The sequence below is a fragment of the Medicago sativa genome, chromosome 3 (assembly GCF_051527215.1).
Source record: "Medicago sativa cultivar Bolivia chromosome 3, Bolivia_mono, whole genome shotgun sequence".
Taxonomy (NCBI): domain Eukaryota; kingdom Viridiplantae; phylum Streptophyta; class Magnoliopsida; order Fabales; family Fabaceae; genus Medicago; species Medicago sativa.
Window position 1 is genome coordinate 38280717 of NC_140751.1, and position 23542 is coordinate 38304258.

The 23542-nt window shown below is 33.9% G+C and overlaps 1 protein-coding gene and 1 pseudogene across 3 annotated transcripts; both read right to left on the minus strand.

The window, feature by feature from the left end:
- Window positions 1-6232: 6232 nt before the first annotated feature.
- LOC146937502 (calcium-dependent protein kinase 2-like) lies at window positions 6233-10132 on the minus strand. 2 transcript variants are annotated; one of them, XM_085751783.1, is made up of 8 exons: window positions 9200-10132; window positions 8649-8792; window positions 8162-8314; window positions 7927-8042; window positions 7464-7631; window positions 6987-7114; window positions 6763-6862; window positions 6233-6559 (listed from the first exon to the last, which is right to left on the minus strand). In XM_085751783.1, the coding sequence occupies exons 1-8, from the start codon at window positions 9894-9896 to the stop codon at window positions 6461-6463; spliced, it is 1605 nt and encodes a 534-aa protein (XP_085607909.1). In that variant the 5' UTR covers window positions 9897-10132; the 3' UTR covers window positions 6233-6460. The 2 variants fall into 2 exon arrangements, with proteins under 2 accessions (XP_085607909.1, XP_085607910.1); XM_085751784.1 differs by lacking the exons at window positions 6233-6559; window positions 6763-6862 and having other exon boundaries at window positions 6983-7114; window positions 9200-10017.
- A 9208-nt stretch (window positions 10133-19340) lies between these two features.
- On the minus strand, window positions 19341-20907 carry LOC146937503 (soyasaponin III rhamnosyltransferase pseudogene; annotated as a pseudogene). The gene has a single exon (XR_015030960.1). The product of XR_015030960.1 is annotated as a soyasaponin III rhamnosyltransferase pseudogene (transcript).
- Window positions 20908-23542: the final 2635 nt, after the last annotated feature.

Below are 23542 nucleotides of genomic sequence, written 5' to 3' on the forward strand. Positions count from 1 at the left end.
TTAATTTTCATTGAAATTTGATTAAGAAAATAAAAAGGAAAATACAATGGGATTTTGATCCCAAGGTTTATTGTGAAAATGAATTGAGTGATATTGTTCATATTTGTTTGGCAAATGATTTTTCTAAGTGTAAATCCTAGGCATTCATCTAAACATTCAATCCTAAACATACATCTAAACATGCATATCCTAGCCATACATCTAAGAAATGTCTATGTGATGTGTGTGCATGTGTCGGTGCTTGTGTCGGTGTACATCATTAGAGTCCATTGTCCTTTACATCATTGGCCTAAATACATTCTATGGTCTTGCAAGAATTTTAAAGGCATAAAGTAAAATACAAGAGCTCCTAGGTGTTACATTCTAATTTTTGCATGAATTTTAAAGTGCCAGAAATAAAAGGATGAGAATGTGAGATGGAGGATGAAATGCTCATGATGTATGAAACATGAAGTAGAGTGGTTAGTGAAAATAAGGCATAAAATGATAGAAAGATAGGCAAGGAAATACTAAACAAAGAATAGTAAAAAATGACAAGAATAAAGTGCCAAAATGTAGTAAAAATTCACCATAACCTCTCAATAAGTACATTACCTATAATTCTCCTATCATAAGAAATTTTCAAAGACTTCATTGTTTTATGAGTGTGAGAATTATAGGGCATATTCAAGTCAAGGATCATGACATATCTTTAGGTACACTTAGCACTTTATTTCCACATACACACATTTACATGACTTGTAAAACAAGAAACTAATTACACATATTCACATGCAGCAAGAAACACATACAAACAGTAGCTAAAACTTCACAAAATCATATGGTATAGGTCACAAACATTTATCAAGAAATTGGAACTAGAATCAAGCAAATTTCTTGGATCAGAAATTTGAGTATAAATGTGTTAACATTTATCACAAATTTTTAATACAAAACATCACAAAATAGCAAGAAAATCATCACCTTATTATTTCCAAGTTTTAATATGCAAAAATTATCACAAAAATACCACAAAACTATCAAGAAATGTGTATGCAAATTTTTAGAATTTTTTAAAGAATTTTTGGACACAAGAACGTATAAAACTTCACAAATTTTAACAAAACATAATAAACAATTAACTAGAAAATACCACATACTTTTTAATCAAGATTTAACACATTTCAACGTCACAAAAATGTCAAGAAAATGATCAAGAACACATAGGAATTTTTTAGGAATTTTTACAAGAATTTTAAGCAAGACAGGGGTGTAAACATCAAAAAACAGTATCAAAATACCAAGAAAAAAGAAAGAAAACGAAAACCAGTATCACAATAGGCCCAACCCACACACACATGGATCCTGGATCCTCAGGAAGCAACAAGAGCCACATGATTGATCCAGATGGATCAAACCTGGATCAAACGGCCAGGACACAAGAGGAATGGACCGGCATCAGACCGGTCCGGTTCAGTTGGTTATATAAGGACAGGGAGGCCGGTCTAAATCATTTCCCTCACTCATTTCTCTCTCTAGGTTAAACCTTAGAGAGAAGCTCTCTTCTCTCACCTTATGATCTTCATCTTCTCCGATGAACACAACGACGGAGGTGTGATGGTTCGCCGGCGGCGCCGCCACACATGAACGTTTTCTGAAATTTTTTTACATCATTGTGTTCATCTGAGTCTCCTCTTTATGATTCTGGGATTGGTTTTTTGAATCGAAGCTTAGGTTTGAGCAGATCTACACTCGAAACCTTCGGTTTATAAGTTTCCAAACTCTTTCAAAACTTCTTGAAACGAACCCTAACCTACTCTATTTTCTACACTAAATCTGGATTTGAACTCTGTTTTTGAAAATAAACGGTGAATCTTCATGGATTTACGTTTTAGGGTTTCGGTTTTCAAGCTTTTTGATCTGTTTTCAAACCTTTCGAACGAACAAGTCTTAGGACTTGTTGATCCACTTTGTTTCACCGTTTATTTTCGATTGTGAACCTTCGATGAAGATTAGAACGAAAAAACGAGAAGGTTCTTTGAGTTATACCTGGATTTGAACGGAGATTCGAACGAAGATCCTCAAGAGAGCCTTTGATTCTTCTGGTAAACGCTTCGTTGTTGTTCGTCTTCTTCTTCTCTGGTTCACTTCGAACTTAATCTCTCCTCTTCTCTCTTTCACCAAATCCTTCGTGATCGCAAGGAATTCGTCCTTGCAATTGACGAATACTTGCTTGAATTGCGAAGGTGAGGATTCGATGATGATGATTTTCACAGAAAATCACTGAGAATCTTCTGCAAATTCGAACTAGGTTTCCTGAATTGAACACATTTTGCTTTGATCTTCTAAAAGTTTGTACTGATTTTGTATGTTTGATGATGAATTTGATGGATAATTGGTATGAATTTTAGAGTTTGTGGTGGTTTCTGATTCTGTTACGGTGGAGGAAGTGGTGGTGGAAGGTTTGTTACGGTGGTTAGGGTTTGGAGAAGAGAGAGAAAGTTTGTTAGAACTTTCTGTGATGATGTGTCACTGAGTGAATGGTATCTCCCTTGTGCATTGATGAGTTGGCCTCTATTTATAGGTCATGTGTGATGTTCTGGACCAATGTGGGACTGCCACGTAATCTTGGACTTGTTTTGGACTAAACTTGGCTCAAGGACCTTTCTGCAATTCTGGAAGTTTAAAAGGACCAACCTGCAAATAAAAAAAAAAACTAAAAATAAAATTGGACAAAATATGGACTGTTCTGCAATTGACTTAAAAAAGACTAAAAAACAAAAAGTTTGACTTAAGGACTAAAATGTAAATATGAAGACTTTGAGGACTTAATAAAAAAAAATTAACTAAAATTGGTTTAAAAAACGTAAATTGAAAATAACGTAAAGTGAGAAAATTAAAAATGACAAAACGGACTAAAATGAACCAACTACTTAAATGAGGTACTTTAAAGTAACCTCTCTCTGTCGAAATTTCGCGTGAAATGACCAAAATGCCCTTGGGGACCAAAACGACTCAAAATGACTCAGATGCAATTTTAAAATGGACTTTATCATGAAATTAAAGCAAGAGTTTATTCAAACCAATTGAAAAGACTCAGAGACAATTTTTTAAGGATTAAACAGAGTTTTAACACAGGAAATGACTGAAATGCCCCTAGGGGCTAAACTAACTCAAAATGACTCAAATGTAATTTTTCGAAATGGATTTTAACATGAGATTGAAACAAGGACTTATACAAACCAATTGAAAAGACTCAAACAATTTTTTAAAGGACTAAAATGGGTTTGAATGTAGGAAAAGACTAAAATACCCTTTTTCATGAATTTTGCAAATAACATTGAAATAAAATGCAGAGAAAGATGCAATTGATCAGAGACAAATTCAAATGACTTGAAATGCAAGAAAAGAAGAATTGAGCTAGTATTTTTAGGTCCAAAATTAGGGTATAACACGGCTGTGTGGGTCATTTGTGACCGTTTATCCTAATTCGTCCATTTCATCGCCTTGTCCACACGGTTGTCTGCAAAAGACCTTGCCATCTGTTTCTCTTCTGAAGTCTGCAAACTTCACGGTCTACCCAAATCTATTGTCTCGGACAGGGACCCTCTCTTCATCAGCAACTTCTGGCGTGAATTATTTCGCGTTCAGGGAACAATTCTGAAGTTTAGTTCCGCATACCACCCTCAAACAGACGGACAAACGGAAGTCGTCAATAGGAGTCTCGAAACATACCTCCGCTGCTTTGCAAGCGACCATCCTTGCCAGTGGTACAAGTTTCTTCATCTGGCTGAATACTGGTACAATTCATCTTATCATTCAGCTATCAATATGTCCCCCTTTGAAGCCTTATATGGACGTAAACCACCAACAGTGCTTGACTATACCAAGGGACAGTCCACCATCGCTGACCTGGACAAAACTTTACAACAAATGCAACAAATTATCACCACCCTCAAAGAAAATCTCCAAAGAACTAGAAAGCAGATGCAAGACCAAGCAAACAAAAAAAGACGTGAATGTACCTTTCAACCTGGTGACCTGGTTCTCCTCCGTTTGCAACCATACCGACAACAAACCGTCCACCAACGTGCATCACCTAAGCTTGCCAAAAGCTACTACGGGCCCTTCTTGGTCGTCCGCCGCATCAGAGAAGTCTTATACCAGCTCCAACTACCACAAACCTTCCGCATCCATCCTGTGATACATGTCTCACAGCTACGCGCTTACTATGGCCATGATCCAGAGGTTCATTTCAAACCCATTCCACCGGGACTAGAAGAGAGTGTACTCCTGGACTCCATGAAAACAAGCAAACCTAGCCCCACTACCACACTCACTAAGGAAGACACCGGAGCGGAAACCCTGGACCCAACCACAAAGGTTTCTAAAGAAACTCTCCAAAAACTCTTTAGATTCACCTTTGAAAAACTATTCAAACTTATTTCAAACTAATCTCCCTCTTTCCAACCCTTTGGCTCTTTCTCATCCCTCAGATCAGATCTATACTTCTCCCAAGAAACCCTCAACCGTTGATTCATCTGCCACTTTTGTGAAGTCAGCAATCTATCCCTCATTGGAAGAAATCAAGGGACCACTTTCCAACTTTCAATCCCATACACCAGATGATACTACTCTTCCCACCAACCAATCCAACGGCCATATTTCCCCTCCCCAACCCACACTTGAACCCAACCTTGAGGGCAAGGTTGCTTGAGGGCAAGGTCTCTCTCCAATCATGAATGAACAATTGCCGTTTTCTTTTTGTTTCTTTTGTCTTCATAGTTTTCTTTTTCCTTCATATTATCTTGCATAACTCTGAACTTGATCTTAGCTGGTAGTATTATCCAACAGTTTCGGTTGTTGGTTGAAAAGTTAGATGATGCAGAATAGAAACAAGCTATCCATACGGTTTTGATCATTTACATCTTCTCCATGGCTTCCGGTGACCGTCCGGCCGCTGCCGGAAGGAAAGAGATGGGTGGCGGCGGGGTCACTGGCGAGAGGAAAAGGGAGAGGCAGCCATGGATATTGATGAGTGGAAGAAGCTAGACGGGTATTGTTGTTTCAGCAATGAAGATGATGAGAGGAATCAAATGAATTAGTCTCTATTTTAAGCTTTTATTATTAGCCCTTGGATTTATTTTTGACATATGTCATTTATCGATGCATTGGAAAGGAGTAAATGGAGGAATGTTAAATAGAGCAAAGATGAACTCATTCATAGGTTCCTTAATGTATCTAGAAGTCCATTCATGAATCCACAAATTCTAGACAGGGTCGTTTAATATTCCTAGATGCATTCACTTATTTACTAGAACTTTCTATCAAATCAATATAACCATAGGTTCTATGTATTGAAAGGGCATTGCAATAAAACAAATATTACTTCCAATTTCTAATTTTCAGTTACTATTTATTTTCATTCTTCTCTCACTCAAACATAACTTTGGTCACGTGTGTGGTCAGCAATCCTTTGCTATATATGTCTATGGACCATGCTTTTCATTTGGTTGTGGGAAAGAGTCAAGAGGGAGAATCTTTTTGTATTTGGTTGGATGTTGTTTGAACAATGTGGGAATATAGAAGTAAGATTTCTCCTCTTCACCTAGCACAAAACACTCGCGCCCAGCTGAAATTACCAATTTACCCCTACGCTACTTAAGTAACGCAGCGTGAGTTAATTCACGCAAGTGTTAATTCCAGCGTGAGTTAAGTTGCGCAGCGCATGTTAAGATGCGCTGATTTTAACACTTGCATTACTTAACAAATAAAGGGGTATTTTCGGCATTTCAGCTAGGCGCGAGTGTTTTGTGCTGGGGGAATAACAGAAATCTAGAAGTAATGCCATTTTTCATCAATAAGAAATTAGTAACTTTTATATTCTGGTGTAAATATAAAATTAAAAGTTTTTTTTTTATGATTTTTGTTAATAATATTTGCAACATATGGTGTGATCTATTGGTATTGTATGACACAATAGGTGGTATGTTCTTTTAGTGTGATTTCTTAAGGATCTGCATCAGGTGATTGAAGTTATGAACTTTGTATCGGTTGCTTTATGCTTTTAGCATATTTAATTTTAAGTTTTGAGCGGTGTTTATTTTGTGAATATATATAGTTTTGAAAAATAATCCAGGCAAACAGACACCTTTTTTTTTTTTTCATTCCTAATTAATTAAGTGAGAATCAATATTAATACATGACTGGTTACAATTTTCACAAGAAAGGAAAAGGAAAAAAGAAAAAAATGTTAACCAACCAAATCCCTATCACATCTTCACATTTCTTAAAGGTTAGTTTATCTTCTTTTGACCCCTCCCCCCATTTTTTTTTTTAATTTTTTTCACCTTTGACCAATTGACCTATATCCCCTCCCAACCAACTTTGCATACTATGTGCAATACACATGACTATTCAACAATCACCACCCAAGAAAAACATAGGGCTGCATAAAATGAACCCTTTAAGGTTAACACAACTAAGTTGAAACAAATGAATCACGCCTCTTCTTAGTATGAGCTTCCGGATTTCCTTTTCTCATCATTGCAGCAAACTCATCATAGTTAATACGTCCATCCTGCACATATGTCACAATTTCCGCATTAATTTTTTTTTTTTTTGTCGTCGGAGTTTGAACCCCGGACCTTGCATATATTATGCATTGTCCCCTACCAACTGAACTAAGTTCACGAGCACATTTTGGGATTAATTTGTATCAAACATATGTACACATATTCTTTATGAAATAAAGGAATTTTAAAAAAAATTGATAACACTTACATTATCTCCATCAACTTCTTGAAGTATCTCTTTGATGTCTCTGCCATCATGCATGTTGTATTCACGGAGAGCTTGATCTAGTTCTTCAGTGGTAATGAACCTGTAGGTTATATATTGGTACAAAAACGAGATAAAAAATTATAAAACCTAACACCAAGTAATTTACTAAATAATTGTCATCACAAACATGAACATATATACTCAATAGATAGTTTTTTATTTACCCGCTGTTATCTTTATCAAAGTATTGGAAGGCAGTGTAAAGATGTTCTTCTCTATTCATTCTGTTCATGTGCATTGTTGCTGTGATGAACTCGTCGTAATCTATTGTTCCATTGCCATCAGCATCAGCCTGTAATTAATATGCACAACAATGAGAAAATCAATATCTAAAATAAATATATCATGTTTGTCATCATAATTCTAATTTAATGTTCACATCTGCAATTGTAAGTTGTAACCGTATGACATAAAGGATTTAGAGGTCTCCACAACGGGATCGCAATTACAAAATTGCATCAACGTTGACTACATTTGTTAGTATTTAGCTGCAATGTCAAGCTTTGCAGCATAACTACGACTGCAATTGCAATTTAGAACCATGTTTTTCATCATAAAAAAGCGAGATTTTTAAACCAAGGCGACAAAATGGCATCAAAATTCTATTTTGTAGATATAAATAGGCAGAGAGGAGAACTTACAGCTTCCATTAATTGCTTAACTTCTTGTTCTGAAAGCTTGGTGCCCTGCTTTGCAAGTCCTTGTTTGAGCTCTTCAACTGTAATGGTTCCACTGTTGTCAGTGTCCATCCCCTTGAACATTTCCTTCAACCCCATTATTTCTTCTTCCGATAAACATCCAGCAATTACCTATAATTCATTTACAAATTCTATTAATATGTTGCTTTGTGTAATCATGTTCTAACATGCTAGTTTGAAGCAAGGAAAATATGTAGCATAACACAATTATGTAGTTGGTAAGAATCGTGATAATATTGAACAAAAATATGTAGCCGAACGCAATTTTGATGGCGTTACCCACATTTTTTTTGCAATATAAAGGTTTTCAGCGTAATTGCAACCGTGACCGTAACCACAATTTAAAACCATGGTTAGTAAGATAAAAAATATATACTATCAATAAAATTAAGTAAAGAAACATTACCCTTAGAGCAACTTTCTTAAATTGGTTCATTGCTCTAAACTGCTTGAGCCTATTTAGTACAGCATTGTCAATAGGTTTATCTGGTGCTTCACCATCCTCCTTGATCCAAGGGTGATCTATTTTTTAAGCAACAAATTCATCAATTAGTTAATAAAATCATGAAGTTGTAAATAAATTCTAGTATTTTTTTTCTTTAATTAAGGGAAGGTCAAATAAAGATGGAAAAGATGCTTACTCAAAACTTCAAAGGCTGTAAGTCTTTGTTTTGGATCTGAATTTAACATTTTCCTTACAAGATCTTTTGCTGAAGGTGAAATTGAAGGCCATGGATCGCTTGTAAAGTCAATGTGGCCTCTTAAGATGGCATTGAATATACCATGTTCAGATTCTGTCGAATCAATTTTTATTTTTCAGTTACAACCAATGCATATATACAACATAAACTTTAAAAACAATTTCATTAATCATTACTTTTAGTTTTTTTCTTTCAAAAATCTTAGTTGCAAAACTAACAAATGTCTTTGCAGTCATTTACCATCTGATTTGCAATAATGCAAAAAATTCCATTAACACTTATTTTAAGTGATACATAAATTGGAATTAATTTACCACTTTTCTTCACATAACAAAGTTGAACACTAAGTGGTTTAATTGAAAATCATAATTAAGATGAAATAAATATTATTTTTTTCAAAATTAAAAAGATGAAATTAATATTTAACCTGCCCAAAAAGGAGGGACACCAGAAAGAAGAATGTATAGCATGACACCAATACTCCAAATGTCAACTTCAGGCCCATATCTTCTCTTCAACACCTCTGGTGCTATGTAATATGCACTGCCAACAATGTCTTTGAACATCTCTCCTGTTTAAAAAGTTAGAATCGGTATTAAAAGTTTGCTTAAGTAGGACATAGACCATAAAAATTCTAATATCTTAATTCTCAATGTTTATAATTAATCATTTTAGTCATCTTTATGCCTCAAGCTAAAGAGCTATATCTAAGGTCAATACACATATTAACCCCTGATTACATACACAAAAGATATGCAAAAAATACATACACCATATCAATAACTTACAAACAAAATAAATATTTTCTACACCCTGAATAAAAAGGTGCAATCTCTCCAATGCGTAGGAATTAATTCATGTTGAATAAAAAAATTAATTGATTAATGTTGAGTAAAACAAAAAATTCGTAAGAAAAAAACCAAGAAGAAACATGTATAGAGAAATATGATATTGAATCGATATAGGAAATAAATGAACCTTCTTTGAAAAAGACGGATAGACCAAAATCGGTGGCCTTAAGGGGTGCATTTTCATCCTTATTCAACAAGAGGAAATTTTCTGGCTTAAGATCTCTATGAATAACACCCATTGAATGCAAAGTATGAATTATTTGCACAATGGTTCTCATCAAAGAAGCTGCGGCACGTTCGGTATAATGTCCCTTTGCGATGATTCGATCAAATAGTTCACCACCGGCACATAATTCCATGACCAAATGAACCGATTGTTTGTCTTCATAAGCACCTTTCAGTTCCACAATGTTTGCTTGGCCCGTTAGGTGATGCATTATTTGCACTTCCCTTCTAACATCCTCTATATCCTCTTTATTCACTAGTTTTCTCTTGGCAATCGTTTTGCATGCAAATTGTTCTTTCGTTACCTTATGTGTACATAAATGTGTTACCCCAAATTGTCCTCTCCCTAGCTCTTTCCCTATGGAATATGTGGCTCGAACGTCTTCCATTGGTCGTTGTAATACGGGGCCAATTGCGGCCGGTTTCGAGGGTTTTGATGAAGGAGGTGCCGTTGTTTGTGGTGGTTTTGATGTTGGTGGTGGCGTCGTGATAGGGTTCGTTGATGGCTCATTATCCTGGTTTGTGTTGGCTTCTCCCTTGTCGGCCGCGGCCGTATTGTCGGCCGGGGTATCACCGCCTTGGGAGCAACAATTTCCCATGGTGGAAGGGAGAGAGGTAAAACAAAAATGTTAAGATGATGAAGGAAAGAGAAAGAGAAAACAGATATGAGAGATGTAGGATGGGAATATGGCAAAGGTGGTGATTGGTGAATAATGGGTTTTAGGGGGTTGAATGAAAGATTATTTGATAATAATGAAAAAATAAACAAACCAAAAAAAAGAAAAAGAAAAAAGGGGAAATTAAAGGTTGTTAAAATGGTTATTAGTTGATTCACAGCTTGGAATGTTGGTGAAATTGGATGAAGGTATTGATAGTGAGAGATTATAGGAGGATGCAATTGAAAGAGTCGTTTTGAGACAAGGGTGAAGAGAATTTTTCGGATGGGAAAATTAAACGTGCATTTTGTAAGTTAAGAAGGCTTAATTAAAGTGACTTTCTAACGTTGTTTGTTATAAAAGATATTGTTGTTACTACAACAACAAGTGATTATTACTCCAACTAAGTTATGGATGTTTAATTCTTAAAGAGGAAAAATAGTGTAATGTCATCTACCCAAAAAAAAAAAAAGATCTTTAACAAAACAATCTACCCAAAATAGAAAATCAGTGAAGTGTAACATGTAAGAAAAATGAGTGCATACCGTTAAAGATCAAGAGCCATTTGGATTTGATTAATTCTTAATCCTATTTGAATTTATCTGTCTACTAGTATAATTGAGTTGTGCCAAGCAAAGGTTAGTTTTTAGTTTTACTCTTTTTTTTTTGAAAGAGATGAATTTTTATCCTAAAAATCATTAAGATCCGAGCATTTGCACGGGTTGCGTAACATAACGTTAATTATATAAAACAAATTATTACGTTTGTAATATTGTGAAATGTTTAAAGATATTAAACGAAAATTGTCAACATTAATGTAATATTTTTATTAAATATTTTTCTTTTATATGCAAAAATTCGTTTCATATTCTCACCGCGCTCATTACGAATTGTATTTCCTTACATCCATGAAAGTAAATTTTTATGCACTAACAAGAGAAGGTCCATACGATGATATTTTGAAAACTCATGACTACTTTCAAAATATCAACATTAATATAGTGTTTCTATTAAATATTTTCATTATTTTATATGCAAAACATTGTAAAATATTTTCACTACGTTAGTTGTGGATTTAATATGCTTATATTTGTGGAAGCAAAATTTTATGTACCAATATGAAAAAGTCGATATGCTAAAATTTTGAAAAGTTATGACTATTTTGAAAATATCAACGTTGATGTAGTGAATCTATTTAAAAAATTATTTTATATGCCAAACACGTTATATTGCAGCGCACCAGTTGCTTATTTTATACACTTATATCTACGAAAGCAAACTTTTATCTACCGATATGAGAAAGTCGATGTGATAAAATTTTGAAAAATCATGACTATTTTTAAAATACCGACCTTAATGTAGTGTTTATATTAAATATATTTTAGTTATATGCAAATTATTGAGATTAAAAGAGATGAACATAAACAATTATTATATATTTATGCCTTAAGATATTTGAATAATATGTTTTCTTATGTTTATTATTTAATATCAAATTGGCCATGAAGCAAACCAAATTTGTGAGTGGTCTAATTGAAGCAAATCAAGTTGAGATCCACTGTGTGGAGGAATTGACATTTTTGTCATCCAATGTGGTCCGCCGCAAGGCCGAGTAAAAATAGAGTTTTCCGTGGTTTCCTCTGCGGTTTGTGGAAAGAAACCCAGTTTTTCAACCTAAACTAAGTTAGATGTTAACCTATATGAAGATACCAAGAGTACGCTAGAGGGGGGTTGAATAGCCTTTACGAATATTAAAAAGGTTTGTGAAAGTGTGAGTTTGAAATACTATGAGGACCAAGGTTTTGCAACTCGAGAGTTTACCTCAAGTCGTTTTGCTTAGGTAAACTTGACTCGTAAACTCGACTCGAGAACTCGTACGAGTTTACCTAAAATTTAAATTATATAAATTTATTATAAGCAAGACATAATATTGTAAATAAGTCAATAGTGCAAAATATAACTTAATTACAATGGGAAATTATATCAAACTACCATAACAAAACATTATGCTCAACTTAGCATCAAAATACAAAAATTAACGCGCAAAATCAAAATTTTCAAAAGTCTCTAAGTTTAAGTCATCCATAAAACCATCCAAAAAAGTATGTTTCACAAGTTTCTAAAGTTGTTAATACAACTATCTAAAAAATAAACTAGTTAATTTCTTCAAAAGGTCAACAAACACCACCACCCTAACCGGCGTCGCAATCACCGGTGTCGAAATCTGAATTTCCAACGTCGGAATTGCAAACATAACGGGTATGCGCTCCCATGTTCATGGTTTGAGAACTCAGAGAAGAAACAAAAAGAAACGTTTCATTTCAAGAACAACGTGTTACTGTAAAGGTAACTATTCATTAAACGTTTCAGTCTTTGGGCTTGTAGAAAAGGAATTGGGTTTTGAAAAAAAATGGGCCCAAAAAAGAGTCAATTTTTTTTTTAGATGTAAACTCGTAAAACTCGGAAAAATCGGTCGAGTTTACACGAGTTTACCGAGTCTTAACTCGGTCAAACTCGTCAAACCTTCCGATTTTACCAGAAACCGAGTTTACCTCAGAGTTAACACGATTTTGGTACCTAATGTAACACCCTACTTCTATTAAGCGGTAAAACGCGCGAATATATGAACATATTTTAGAAATAGATGCTACATCACCAAACCAAAAACATACATGCATAATTATCATGTAACATGTCATAGCAGCGGAATACATATATAATCCATAAACAACTACAAATCTCATAATAAAGGTGCAAAAATACATCCTCCGATCTCAGATACAATAATATCTCAATTCCAACTACATAAACAACAAAATCCAACATGCGAGAACTACCCTAGATCAGAGCCCTAATCTAGACACTTGCACATAAAAAGAGGAACTCCGCTCCTCGGCAACATCAAGCATAAGATCTAAGCATCCTGCACTCCATCTACCCGTCCATACGAAAAGGTAGGTGGTAAACCACTGAGGGTTAGCATTACATCATCAAAATCCATATGAAAACATAGCATTCAAGGAATCATACATATCACATATACAAACCATCTCTCCTAGATTACTAGCATCACATGATTATTATCCCCTATCACTTACATTTCAAGCTATCACATTATTAACATGACATAGCAAGTATATCCAATCTCTAAACAAATCATCGACATAAGTTCATCAATTATCAATCAATGAAGGATTACTCACCTTATTCTTCACTTAGCATACTTAACTCAACAAGTACAATTCATCATTTCAAAGTTATAAGCAAGCAATCATCATTATCAAGAAATCACCACATCTCATGTATATACACATACAATTCTCACCTCATCATTATTATCAAATTAATTATCATCAATAGGTTCATCAAATGTATAAGCACAGACAAGTAAGACATGCAATTAGAGCATAGTTCGATTATTCACAATCATCAACAAAATTCACAAATGTACATATATACTAATCCACACAATCACAACATTCATCAACATCCACCAATGCACAAATTCACCAAGTCACATATTCAATTATGACACAACTCATCAATTATTCAAATGCATGCAATGTTCTAGACTCTTCTAGATGCATACGGTACCAGATCACCTCAAGGTCGTCACCTTCGATGCAACAAAAACATTGTAATCACCTCAATTGGATATAAAATCCACCACCATCAGTCATGAATGCATGAACACATGACTTGACTTAATGCATATGTTCACACAAACAATAATCACCTCACCATCACCATCAATATTAGCATGTATGAATTCACCACCAACAATCAACATTTAACATGTTCAACAAACAACATAACATAAACATGTTCATCACCATTCAATTAGTATATATGCATCGACAACAATTCACCACCACTTGACATATATACAATCACCAACAACATCCACAATTCAATCAACATATAGTTGTCACACATACACATCATCCATCATCTCCACATAAATCAACATATAGTTGCCACATTTCCACATAATTTCTTACAATCCAAATAAAGGAACAAATACAACATATGATCACAAACATCCTATTCATCACTCAACAACCATTCATACATCATCTCATAATCATATTAATCTATTCATAAAGGGTTCATAAGCAATTGGCTCTCAAAAATCATTTTCTACCAAGTTCGTCTCCAAAAATCACAACATTGAAAATAATTGAGCATCTAAGCCAAAACCAAGCAAACGAGCTCAATTGCCTATGCCATGTATTCTCACAAGTCACATATACGTGCAGTAGAGGTTACATAAGCATTTCATCGGCCAAATACGATGAATTCATAAAAATCACAAAGTACGTCTCACTGAAACACTTTTCAAGAAATTTTCCATTTTCTAAGCAAAACAAGTTAAATCCCTCACATCATAGTTTAAATACTACTAAACACCTTAATTGAACTCATAGAACATAAGTTTGAAGTTTGGAACCAATCCATAAGGTTTGGGTCGACTTAAGAGTAGTTATGCGGAATTTTTGTAAAATTTCACCAAAGACCACCATGGAGTATTTTCATCATAACTCAAAAACCAAAAATCATTTTCAAGTCAAACCAAAGCCTCTGGAAATCTAACAAAATTATCTACAACTTTCATGTTTACATTGAAAACCAATTCAAAACAGAAACGAGGGAAAAAGATGCAAGAACGCGAAACAGGGGGTACTGTCCTGTGCAACTCTCAATTGCGAGTAATTTTACTTGCAATGGCGAGTAAGCTTCCAGGAAGCCCTGCTGCTCGCATCCAAATCGCCATTGTGAGTACGGTGGCGAGTTGTGACAGTAGTTTCGGGAAAAAGAGCCATTTTCACCCCAAAACCCCAATTTAGACTCCCCAATGCCCAAATTTGATTCCAAGGTTTGTCCAAACATTTCTAAACATGAAAAGACGCTCAAAATCATGTAAAACTTGCACCAAAATATCCTTACAACAAAAATCATCATTTGACCCATTTTACATTAAAACTTCAAAAACAACACAAAGTCATAGCAAACTTCACAATTATGATTACCCAAAGTTTTAATCATCAACAACAACATCTCTCAACAACAACAACAACTGCAACTAACCATCATGAATTCATCAATAATTCATCACAACAACACCTCATATCATCATTTTTGGACAAAAATGCAAAGCACACATATAACCACAATTTAAGCATGTAATTTCATCATCAACAACTCAATTAACATTCAATTTACATATCCAAACATTGCATCAAAACATGAGCACGAATTTACAATTAATTAGGTTCAATTCATCAATTTCACAAAATGGGTAGAAATGAAAAGTTATGAATTATGGTTGAATTCTAACCCTCTTACCTCTAGCACCAAGAGTCTCTAACCCAAGCTTCAATTTAGCTCCTAGATGATGAATCTCCTCTTCTAGCTCTAGCCTTCCTCTTCACTTCTTATCTCTTCTCTATCTCTATCTCTTCTCAAATGAAAAATGTTGGTGAAAAACCCTAACTCTTTACTAACATTAGTTTATATAGGCTCACTTAATTGGGCTCATCTCACAAACCTTAATGGGCCTAACCCATTTCTATTCTAACCTCAAAAATGTTACTACTCACTTAACGGTAAAATATAACACTAACGGTCACTTAACGGTAAACTAAATAATTACCCCACTCTCCAACATTTAGTAAAATAAGAACTCTCACTAAGCACTAAAAATAACCTTCAGAAAAATTTACAAAATTACCCCTGCTCTCAAAATGACCAAAATGCCCCTAAGTTCAAAATGACTAAAATACCCTTCTAACACCGAATTCTACAATTCCCAACCAAAAACACACACAGAGGCAAATAATCACACAAGAGCACATTTAACACAATTAAGAATAATAAAAATAAATCTAATCGAAAAATCGGGTTGTTACACCTAAGAACGTAAATTCGGTAAACTCGGAGAGTTAACACTCGATTTATCAAATTGACCAAGAAGCAAACCAAATTTGTGAGTGGTCTAGTTGGACTTAGGAAGATGGTTTGTAGGATTGAGATCCACTATCTGGAGGAATTGACATTTTTGTCATCGAATGTGGTCCGCCGCAAGGCCGAGTAAAAATAGAGTTTTCCTTGTTTTCCTCTGCGGGTTTGTGGAGAAAAAGCTCAGTTTTTCAACCTAAACTAAGTTAGATGTTAGCCTATATGAAGATACCAAGAGTACGCTAGAGGGGGGTTGAATAGCCTTTACGAATATTAAAAAGATTTGTGAAAGCGTGAGTTTGAAATACGATGAGAACTATTTGATTTTGTGTGAATTATGATGCTAATCTTAAAACAATGCAGAAATAAGAATTCAAATATGAATAAGCAATACAAAATTTGAAAAATCAGGATTTTTGGAAAATTTAGGATCAATCAAGATGCTTAAAACTCCATTTTTTGAGTTCTCGAGTATGAATGATCGCTTAGCGAGCCACAATTTAAAAAAAAAGTGGATTTTAGGGGAATGAGGCTCGCTTAGCGAGTCTGTCAGACAACAAAACACAATTTTACGCGTTGAGTGCAGGGGGTCGTGTCCGGGCGTTTCAGAGCACTCTTTAGGCGTCCAGTCACTTCTATTTTGCGGTTTAATTCTTTGGGAATGAGTAATCAAGAGGCTTAGCTTTTATTGTGATAAATTGTGATAAAAGTATAATGGTTAAAGGAAATAGGATGATGGCCTTAAGGAATTAACTTCCAATGTTAGTTTAGTGAGGATGAATGTTGAAAATTGACATGTTTGAAATAATAAGTTTTAGATGATGAATTGAATTAATGATATGTTAAATCTTGTGCAAAGAAAAATCATTTCACAATGTGTGATGGATGAGTTCGTCAATGATGGGTAATGATGAGTTGTTAGTGATGTGTATTGATGGGTAATTACGTGACATTTATGCATTCATTGTCGAGTCTATTTGAAGATGTGTATTTAAAGATGAGTTGGATAAAAATCAGTAATATACATATGATATCCAAAATTGATGTTTAGGTTTGGTACCGCATGCATATTTGGTCGAGTTTAATAGCATTTAATACATGATTGTATTCTATTGATGAGTGGTGAAATCGAAAATGATAAATGTTTTGTTTATGGGTCGAGTGACAACTTGTGATTATTAAATGATAATGTTATATATCACTGGTTGTGTTTTATGCATGTTAACTCTTTGAGTCTACTCATGATGTTTATGCATCCGTATTATTTTGAATGTATGCTTACCCCCTTCTTTTGTTGGATGGTTGTACCCTTGTATGGTACAGATACTCAGGACGAATAACCTTAAAAGCTCTGAGTCTTGGAGGAAGTTGTTGAACCTTTCTTGTCAACTTTATCATTGTTGGGAGTTTATTTTGTGCCAATGCTATGATTCTGTAACACTAGGAATTTGGGTTTTCTTTTTAATTTTCTTGCTTTGTTGTGAGATCCATGCTTGAATTCAGTTTAGTTGCTAGGATGATGTGATTACGTTTTAAACTTATTTCCGCTGCACAATTTTTTATTAATGTGAAATAATTGTTTTGAATGATGACAATGTGTGGCACTGTTGTATGTTTAAATATTAATTTTATTTTAATTTCGAAAATACTTGTTGGGGTTAGGGTGTTACAATATGTAGTTGCACGAAAACTGGAAGGTTGGAAGATTAAAAATAGAAAGTCATGAGACTTTGAGCTAGTGTGGTGTGAATTGAAAAAATATAATGTGGGGGTCCCACGTAAAATTAAACACACACATTAATATTGTTTATACCATGGTATTTAATTTTTAAATACCCGATTGCGATAAAAGTAATAGTATTTGTTTTTTTTTATTCATGCATATCGATTCCCATAACTTTAACTTATGTTGAGTGTGATAAGATTGAGAAGCCAACTGAGTTTTCTATCATTCTTCCATTCATAAGAATATTTGTTTGTTTCTTCCACTTTAGTGGGTTCGTGTTTTTTTTTTAATCTTATCCACAAAAGTTGTTGAACGGATGAGTGAGTTTGTTTCTTTTTTTTTATCTTATCCACAAGAGGGTTTGAACTAACTGACTCTCACAATTGTAGATATATTCAGTTACAAAATCTCTATTTAAGTAGAGTACTCCACTCAGTTCATAAATGACACCAAAAAGTTCTATTGAGTTATCGAGAGCTCTTTCACGCCACTTCTCCCCTTTCTTTTTCTGCTATATGCACTTTCGCGCCACTTCTCCCCTTTCTTTTATTTCCATTCAGAATTAAGAGTGATTTTAAGATCATATTCCCTTTTGAGATATAATGTCCCATCAAATTTATGAATGATCACGTCCCTTCGAATTTAAGAATGATCTTAAGAGCATAGTCCCTTCGATAATTAATTTCCCTTAAGAATAAAAAGTACTTTTATAATCATAATCTATTCTTAGGAATAATAATGTTCATTCAGAATTAAGAATGGTCTTAAAAGTATATATACGCTTTCAATAATTTTCGACGTTTGGATAAGTTAGAACAGTGGTATCACCATATTTGAGTGGTTGTAGTACCATATCGATATTTTGGAGAAAACGGAGGTTGAAATGATGATAATACCATATTTGAGTGGTGTCAATACCATAATATGGTGGTTTCAATATTAAACTCGAGTTGTCATAATAGCCATACTTAAGTGCGTAATTCTCGAACAATTTTCTTCAATGCAGTAATTAATCGTACAGTTGTATCTGATATAGTTTTATCATAAAGATGGTGTGGTTGATAGTCTGTCTTGCACAACTTGAGAAGTGATACAAAATGTTTTAAAGAGATCGATTTGATCGTGACTGAACTTAGCAATAACTTCGGTGGATAAAAATGGCTTTTTAAAATAGACTTTAGAAATTTAAATACAAAAATTTTGGAAATCTAAAAATCAAACATTAGTAACTATTTGAAAGTTGGAAAAAAAAAAAACATTTTCACTGAAAAAAAGTGGAGTCTAATTTAGTCCCTTAGAAAGAAGTTTAATAGTTTCTCTTAATTGTAAAATCAAGGCACATGAGATTATATTTTAGAGACTAGTATTTTGAGTTAGTAAAATGGTAAACATTGTTTCACAGGGAATGAAATTGCTTTTAATCGAAAATATTGAAAATAGTCATTTTCTTTTACGTGGTAAAAAATAATATTTTTTGATAACAAGTGATCTAGTGGCTAGTTTGGGATCTTGGAGTTTGCTTCTCTTAAGGTCATAGGTTTGATTTCTTCTGATGTCAATTTCGGTGGACAAGTCCATACAAAACTTTGCTTTGACTTTAAGTAGGGTCCCCGCAAGTGGACAGTAGGATTAATCCCCTCGGATTAGTCGGTTGTTGGACCGGATATCGAGTTTTTTTTAAAAAAAAAAAAAACGGGAAGCAATCACTTAACATTATGTTTATTGAGGTTATAAAGTCAAATGGTTACAACTAAACCAACATTTTCTCATGGAATATTATTGCAATATGGTTAATTGTCGGAATGAACTCTATACTTATGAAGAATCGCAATGAAATCTTCAATGTACTGATTGTGAAGATCTTTTGAACCGATAACCTTGCTCATCTCTTTTGCGTTGTTTCTATAAGCACTTCCCTCCTCATGAACTATTGCCAACCTCAACGTCTGTGCTACACTCTCCTTAGTTAATGTCCCATCTTGCTCACTCCTTGGTATCTCAATAGCTACCTTCTTTTCTACTAGTGCTCTTGAAAACAGACATTGATCTAGCAAATTCGGAAGGGTAACAAGAACGTGCCCAAAATTAAGCATCTCAATGACAGAACTTGCACCACAATGACAAATGCAACCCCCAATTGCCGCATCAGCCAATATCTTCTGTTGAGGTGACCATGTTTTCCAAACAGTACCACGGTCTTTGGTTCTATCCTCAAACCCATCTGGTAATTCAAATGTACCCTCTTTCAGATTTTTTAAAGCCCAAAAGAAAGGTAACCCAGAAAGCTCGATTCCAAGAGCTAATTCAGTTAGATCTTGTTGGCTAAGCCTCGACTCGCTGCCCAATCCTATGAACAGAACAGATGATGGTTCTCTTGTTCCCAACCATGTCTTGATTTTCACCCAATCAGGGTTGTTTTCTTCATCTTCAACGTCTCTTATCTGCATGGATGGTGGAAGCAACCCCACTGGAACCACAGGCACGTTCAGGTAAGAGACATAATCTAACCATTCTCCCTCAAGTTCTCTAGAGGTTCTTAGAAGAAGTATGTCACAACTTGAATTTAGTTGATTATAATCAGAATCAGGCATTTTTCCCGACTCGTCTTTAAGAGCTGAGAATGCTCTAATAAGCTCATAAGGCTTGAAATGAATAGTTGTTTTGAAAGGAAGCCAATTTGGTGGACTACAAATGTCTTCCGCCGTTAAATTTGGCTTGACCTTATCCTTAGGTGGATTAAAGAAACATATGCTCCAAGATGGGGTTAACTGGTAAAAAGCACACTGGATGTTGAGGCTTTTGGCTATTGGTGCTACCCAGCCACTTGTAATATCATAGAAAACCCAATCGGGCTTTGATGAATTTTTGAGTATCTTAGTTACATCGTCTTGAAAACCCTCATGAGCCATCTTAAGGTAACGGGTGGTGTTGGATGAAATGTCCATGGTGCTCTCTGCACCTTCTGGGAGTCCCTCTATACGTGGTAAAGGTAGCCTTACCAATTTGATGAATGGCTCAAGGGATTTGGGGGTTTTGGGCATGCGATCAATATTTTTGGGGGTGTTTACGAAGGTTACAAAGTGACCCTTTTGAGCAAGAATCTTGGCCAACTCGAAAAAAGGAAGTATGTGTCCCATAGCTAGAAATGGGAGCATCACAACATGAAGAGGTTTGTTGCCATCCTCATTAGCAATGGAATCCATTTAAAACACTTTTGATTGCTTCTTTTTGGGGCTGTTTACGAAGGTTATATGTGACAGTGTTCTAATTGGGGGCGCTATATATATATATATATATATATATATATATATATATATATATATATATATATATATATATATATATATATATATATATATATATATATATACTACCTCCGTCCCTAATTATAGGACCCTTTTGAAAAAATAACGGAAATTAAGATAGTTGATATTTGTATTAAATATGTTTGTAATTACTATTGGTTTTACAATTTTATCCTTTAAGAGAGAGGGTTGGTTTATGTTTTCAACATGTTATTTATTGCTTATTGAAGAAAAAGATGTATAATAAATAGGGGCATGTATGTAAAGAAATAATTAATGTAGTTGGAAATAGCAAAGGGGTCTTATAAAAAGGGACAAAAAAAATTCTTAAAAGGGTCTTATAATTAGGGACGGAGGTAGTATAAAGTAGTAGGCGGAGTATCTAAGAGTTGAAAACTAAACAAAAATAAAATGTTTAAGATGTCTATCTAACTCTGGTAACATTATTTAATTTCCACCACGAGGAACACGCACTAACGCTAACCACGCTAAACGCGGGACTTGCATTGAAGGTGTGAAAGAACGTGAATACGCACGGGTACGGAAACAATTCGATAATTATTTTTTCGAGTAATCTCCTATCCATAGATTTTAGAATAATGAAATAAGACAATACACGTGACATAAGAAAATGAAAAACACAAAAAAAAAAAAATTAAATTCCAATTACTACCATTTATGGCTTACCAAAAAGATAAAACATACACCAACAATTAAATATTAAGCTATACTATCCAGCTTATTTCTCTCCAGCAGTCTCTCCTGCACTTTTCTTACTCGTTGGATACATCCAGCGGTGGATAGACTAAAAGGGCAATAAATAAAAAACATGTTTACAATCAGAAAAATTAGACAAAAAGTTTGCAGCACCAGCCTACCATGGATAACAAGTTATGAAACAACATAACAACAAATGAAAGAATATACTGCATTCTTTTCTAAATGAAGAAGGTCCCAACATGTGATCTGAAACTTCAATGGAGGCACTTGTGTTTTGGAGTTAAAAATTCCAAGAATATTTAATTGCATGATTGATTTTAGAAAATTGATTTGCTTGAAATTAGAACAATATCACAAAAACAAGGTGTGCCACTGTGTTTTACTCAAATTTGATAACAGTGGAGGAGAGATAGGGTGAAGGTAAAGATAAGTCAGTATTTTATTATTATCCTCTTTTAGAATCTCAGTCATTAGATCAATCTAACAACTCAAAACAGCGCAGGAGAGACTGCTGTAGACATTACAGCAGGAGAGGATCCGTTCGCTAATTACGTTCAATAACAATTTTAAAAAAAACAAATAAGGAATTAAATTAAATTAACATAATGAAAAATAATGAAATAGTGTGAGTTGTTGATAAATCTAGGAGTTTGTTGAAGGAGTTGGAGATTTTTGGATAATCATTTTACCAAAAAAATTAGATTCAATTAAAAAATGCCAATAATTTTTATTTTATTTTTGGTCAAGAATGCCACATAATTTTAAATATGTAATAAATATGTATTTATCAACCTAGCATAACACATCTTCAATTTTCCATCATCATTTGCCACCATCAACCAAAAGAAAATAAATTTGAAATGACAGAGGTTAAATGAAAAAAAAATCACAAGAAAGAGAATAGCATCCAAAAACTAAAATTTAAAATTGAAAAATTAAAGACTTAATTGCAGTTTTAATCCCTATTTTCATGAACTCGCGAAATTGGTCTGTTCATTTTAAAATCACTCAATTTTGGTCTCTTTCTCCTATTAAGACTAAAAAACAGTGATGGACATATTTTAAATGACATGGCATACAATCCGATGATATAAAATGATCAATACCAATGTAAATTACCAGAAAACTCTATAAGTTTCAATTTAAACATGACATATCGCCATGTTTAAGTTTAAAAATCTAAAAGAGCGATCAAAACTATGTGATTTTGAAATGGAGGGACAAATTATCTTAGTGAGTGAAAATAGGATGTGTAAGACCCGTATTTCTAAAAATAAATAAATATTAACAAAATAATAGTATGTTCCCATGTCTATTTTAATTGTTGTTCAAATAAAATTAAATAATACATTTGAAGATGAATTTTTATCGTTGCATGAATATTTTGTGGTTTTTGTCGCGATAGCGACTCATGATAAAATTTTTGGTAAATTTATCGAGAATTTAATTTTCAATCTCTTCAACAAACGGAAATTTTACCGCGCATAATTTTTAAAACAAACCCCGTTTTGTTCGAAATTTTTTCTATAGACTCATAAAATTATTTATGATAGATTAATGTAGTAAAAATAGTTTTCTAATCGTAATGAAATTATTATCAAACTACGTCATATAGAATACTCGGATAAAAAGTCATTTTATCGACAAAAATTATTTCAGACATTTTTATCGACATCGAGTATCACTGTCAACCACGATCAATTATGTTTAAAATTAAGTGACGTGTTATGGAAATGAATATGAGAATAATCATGATGAGTTTTTTTGAAGTAACTAAGTGGTTGTGGTCAAGAGAAATTGGTAGAACTTATATTAATTAAGAAACAAAGTGTAAATAGTAAAGTTAATGAAGATTGGCTTTAAAGAAAACTAGTATGGAC

Excerpts from the sequence above, each read along its gene's own strand:
- LOC146937502 (XM_085751783.1), bottom strand. The coding sequence starts at position 9,896 with ATGGGAAATTGTTGCTCCCAAGGCGGTGATACCCCGGCCGACAATACG. Across the intron at positions 6,863-6,986 it reads TTTGATAAAGATAACAGCGG|GTTCATTACCACTGAAGAAC; the intron begins GTAAATAAAAAA and ends TATAACCTACAG. Across the intron at positions 6,560-6,762 it reads AAGAAGTTGATGGAGATAAT|GATGGACGTATTAACTATGA; the intron begins GTAAGTGTTATC and ends ACATATGTGCAG.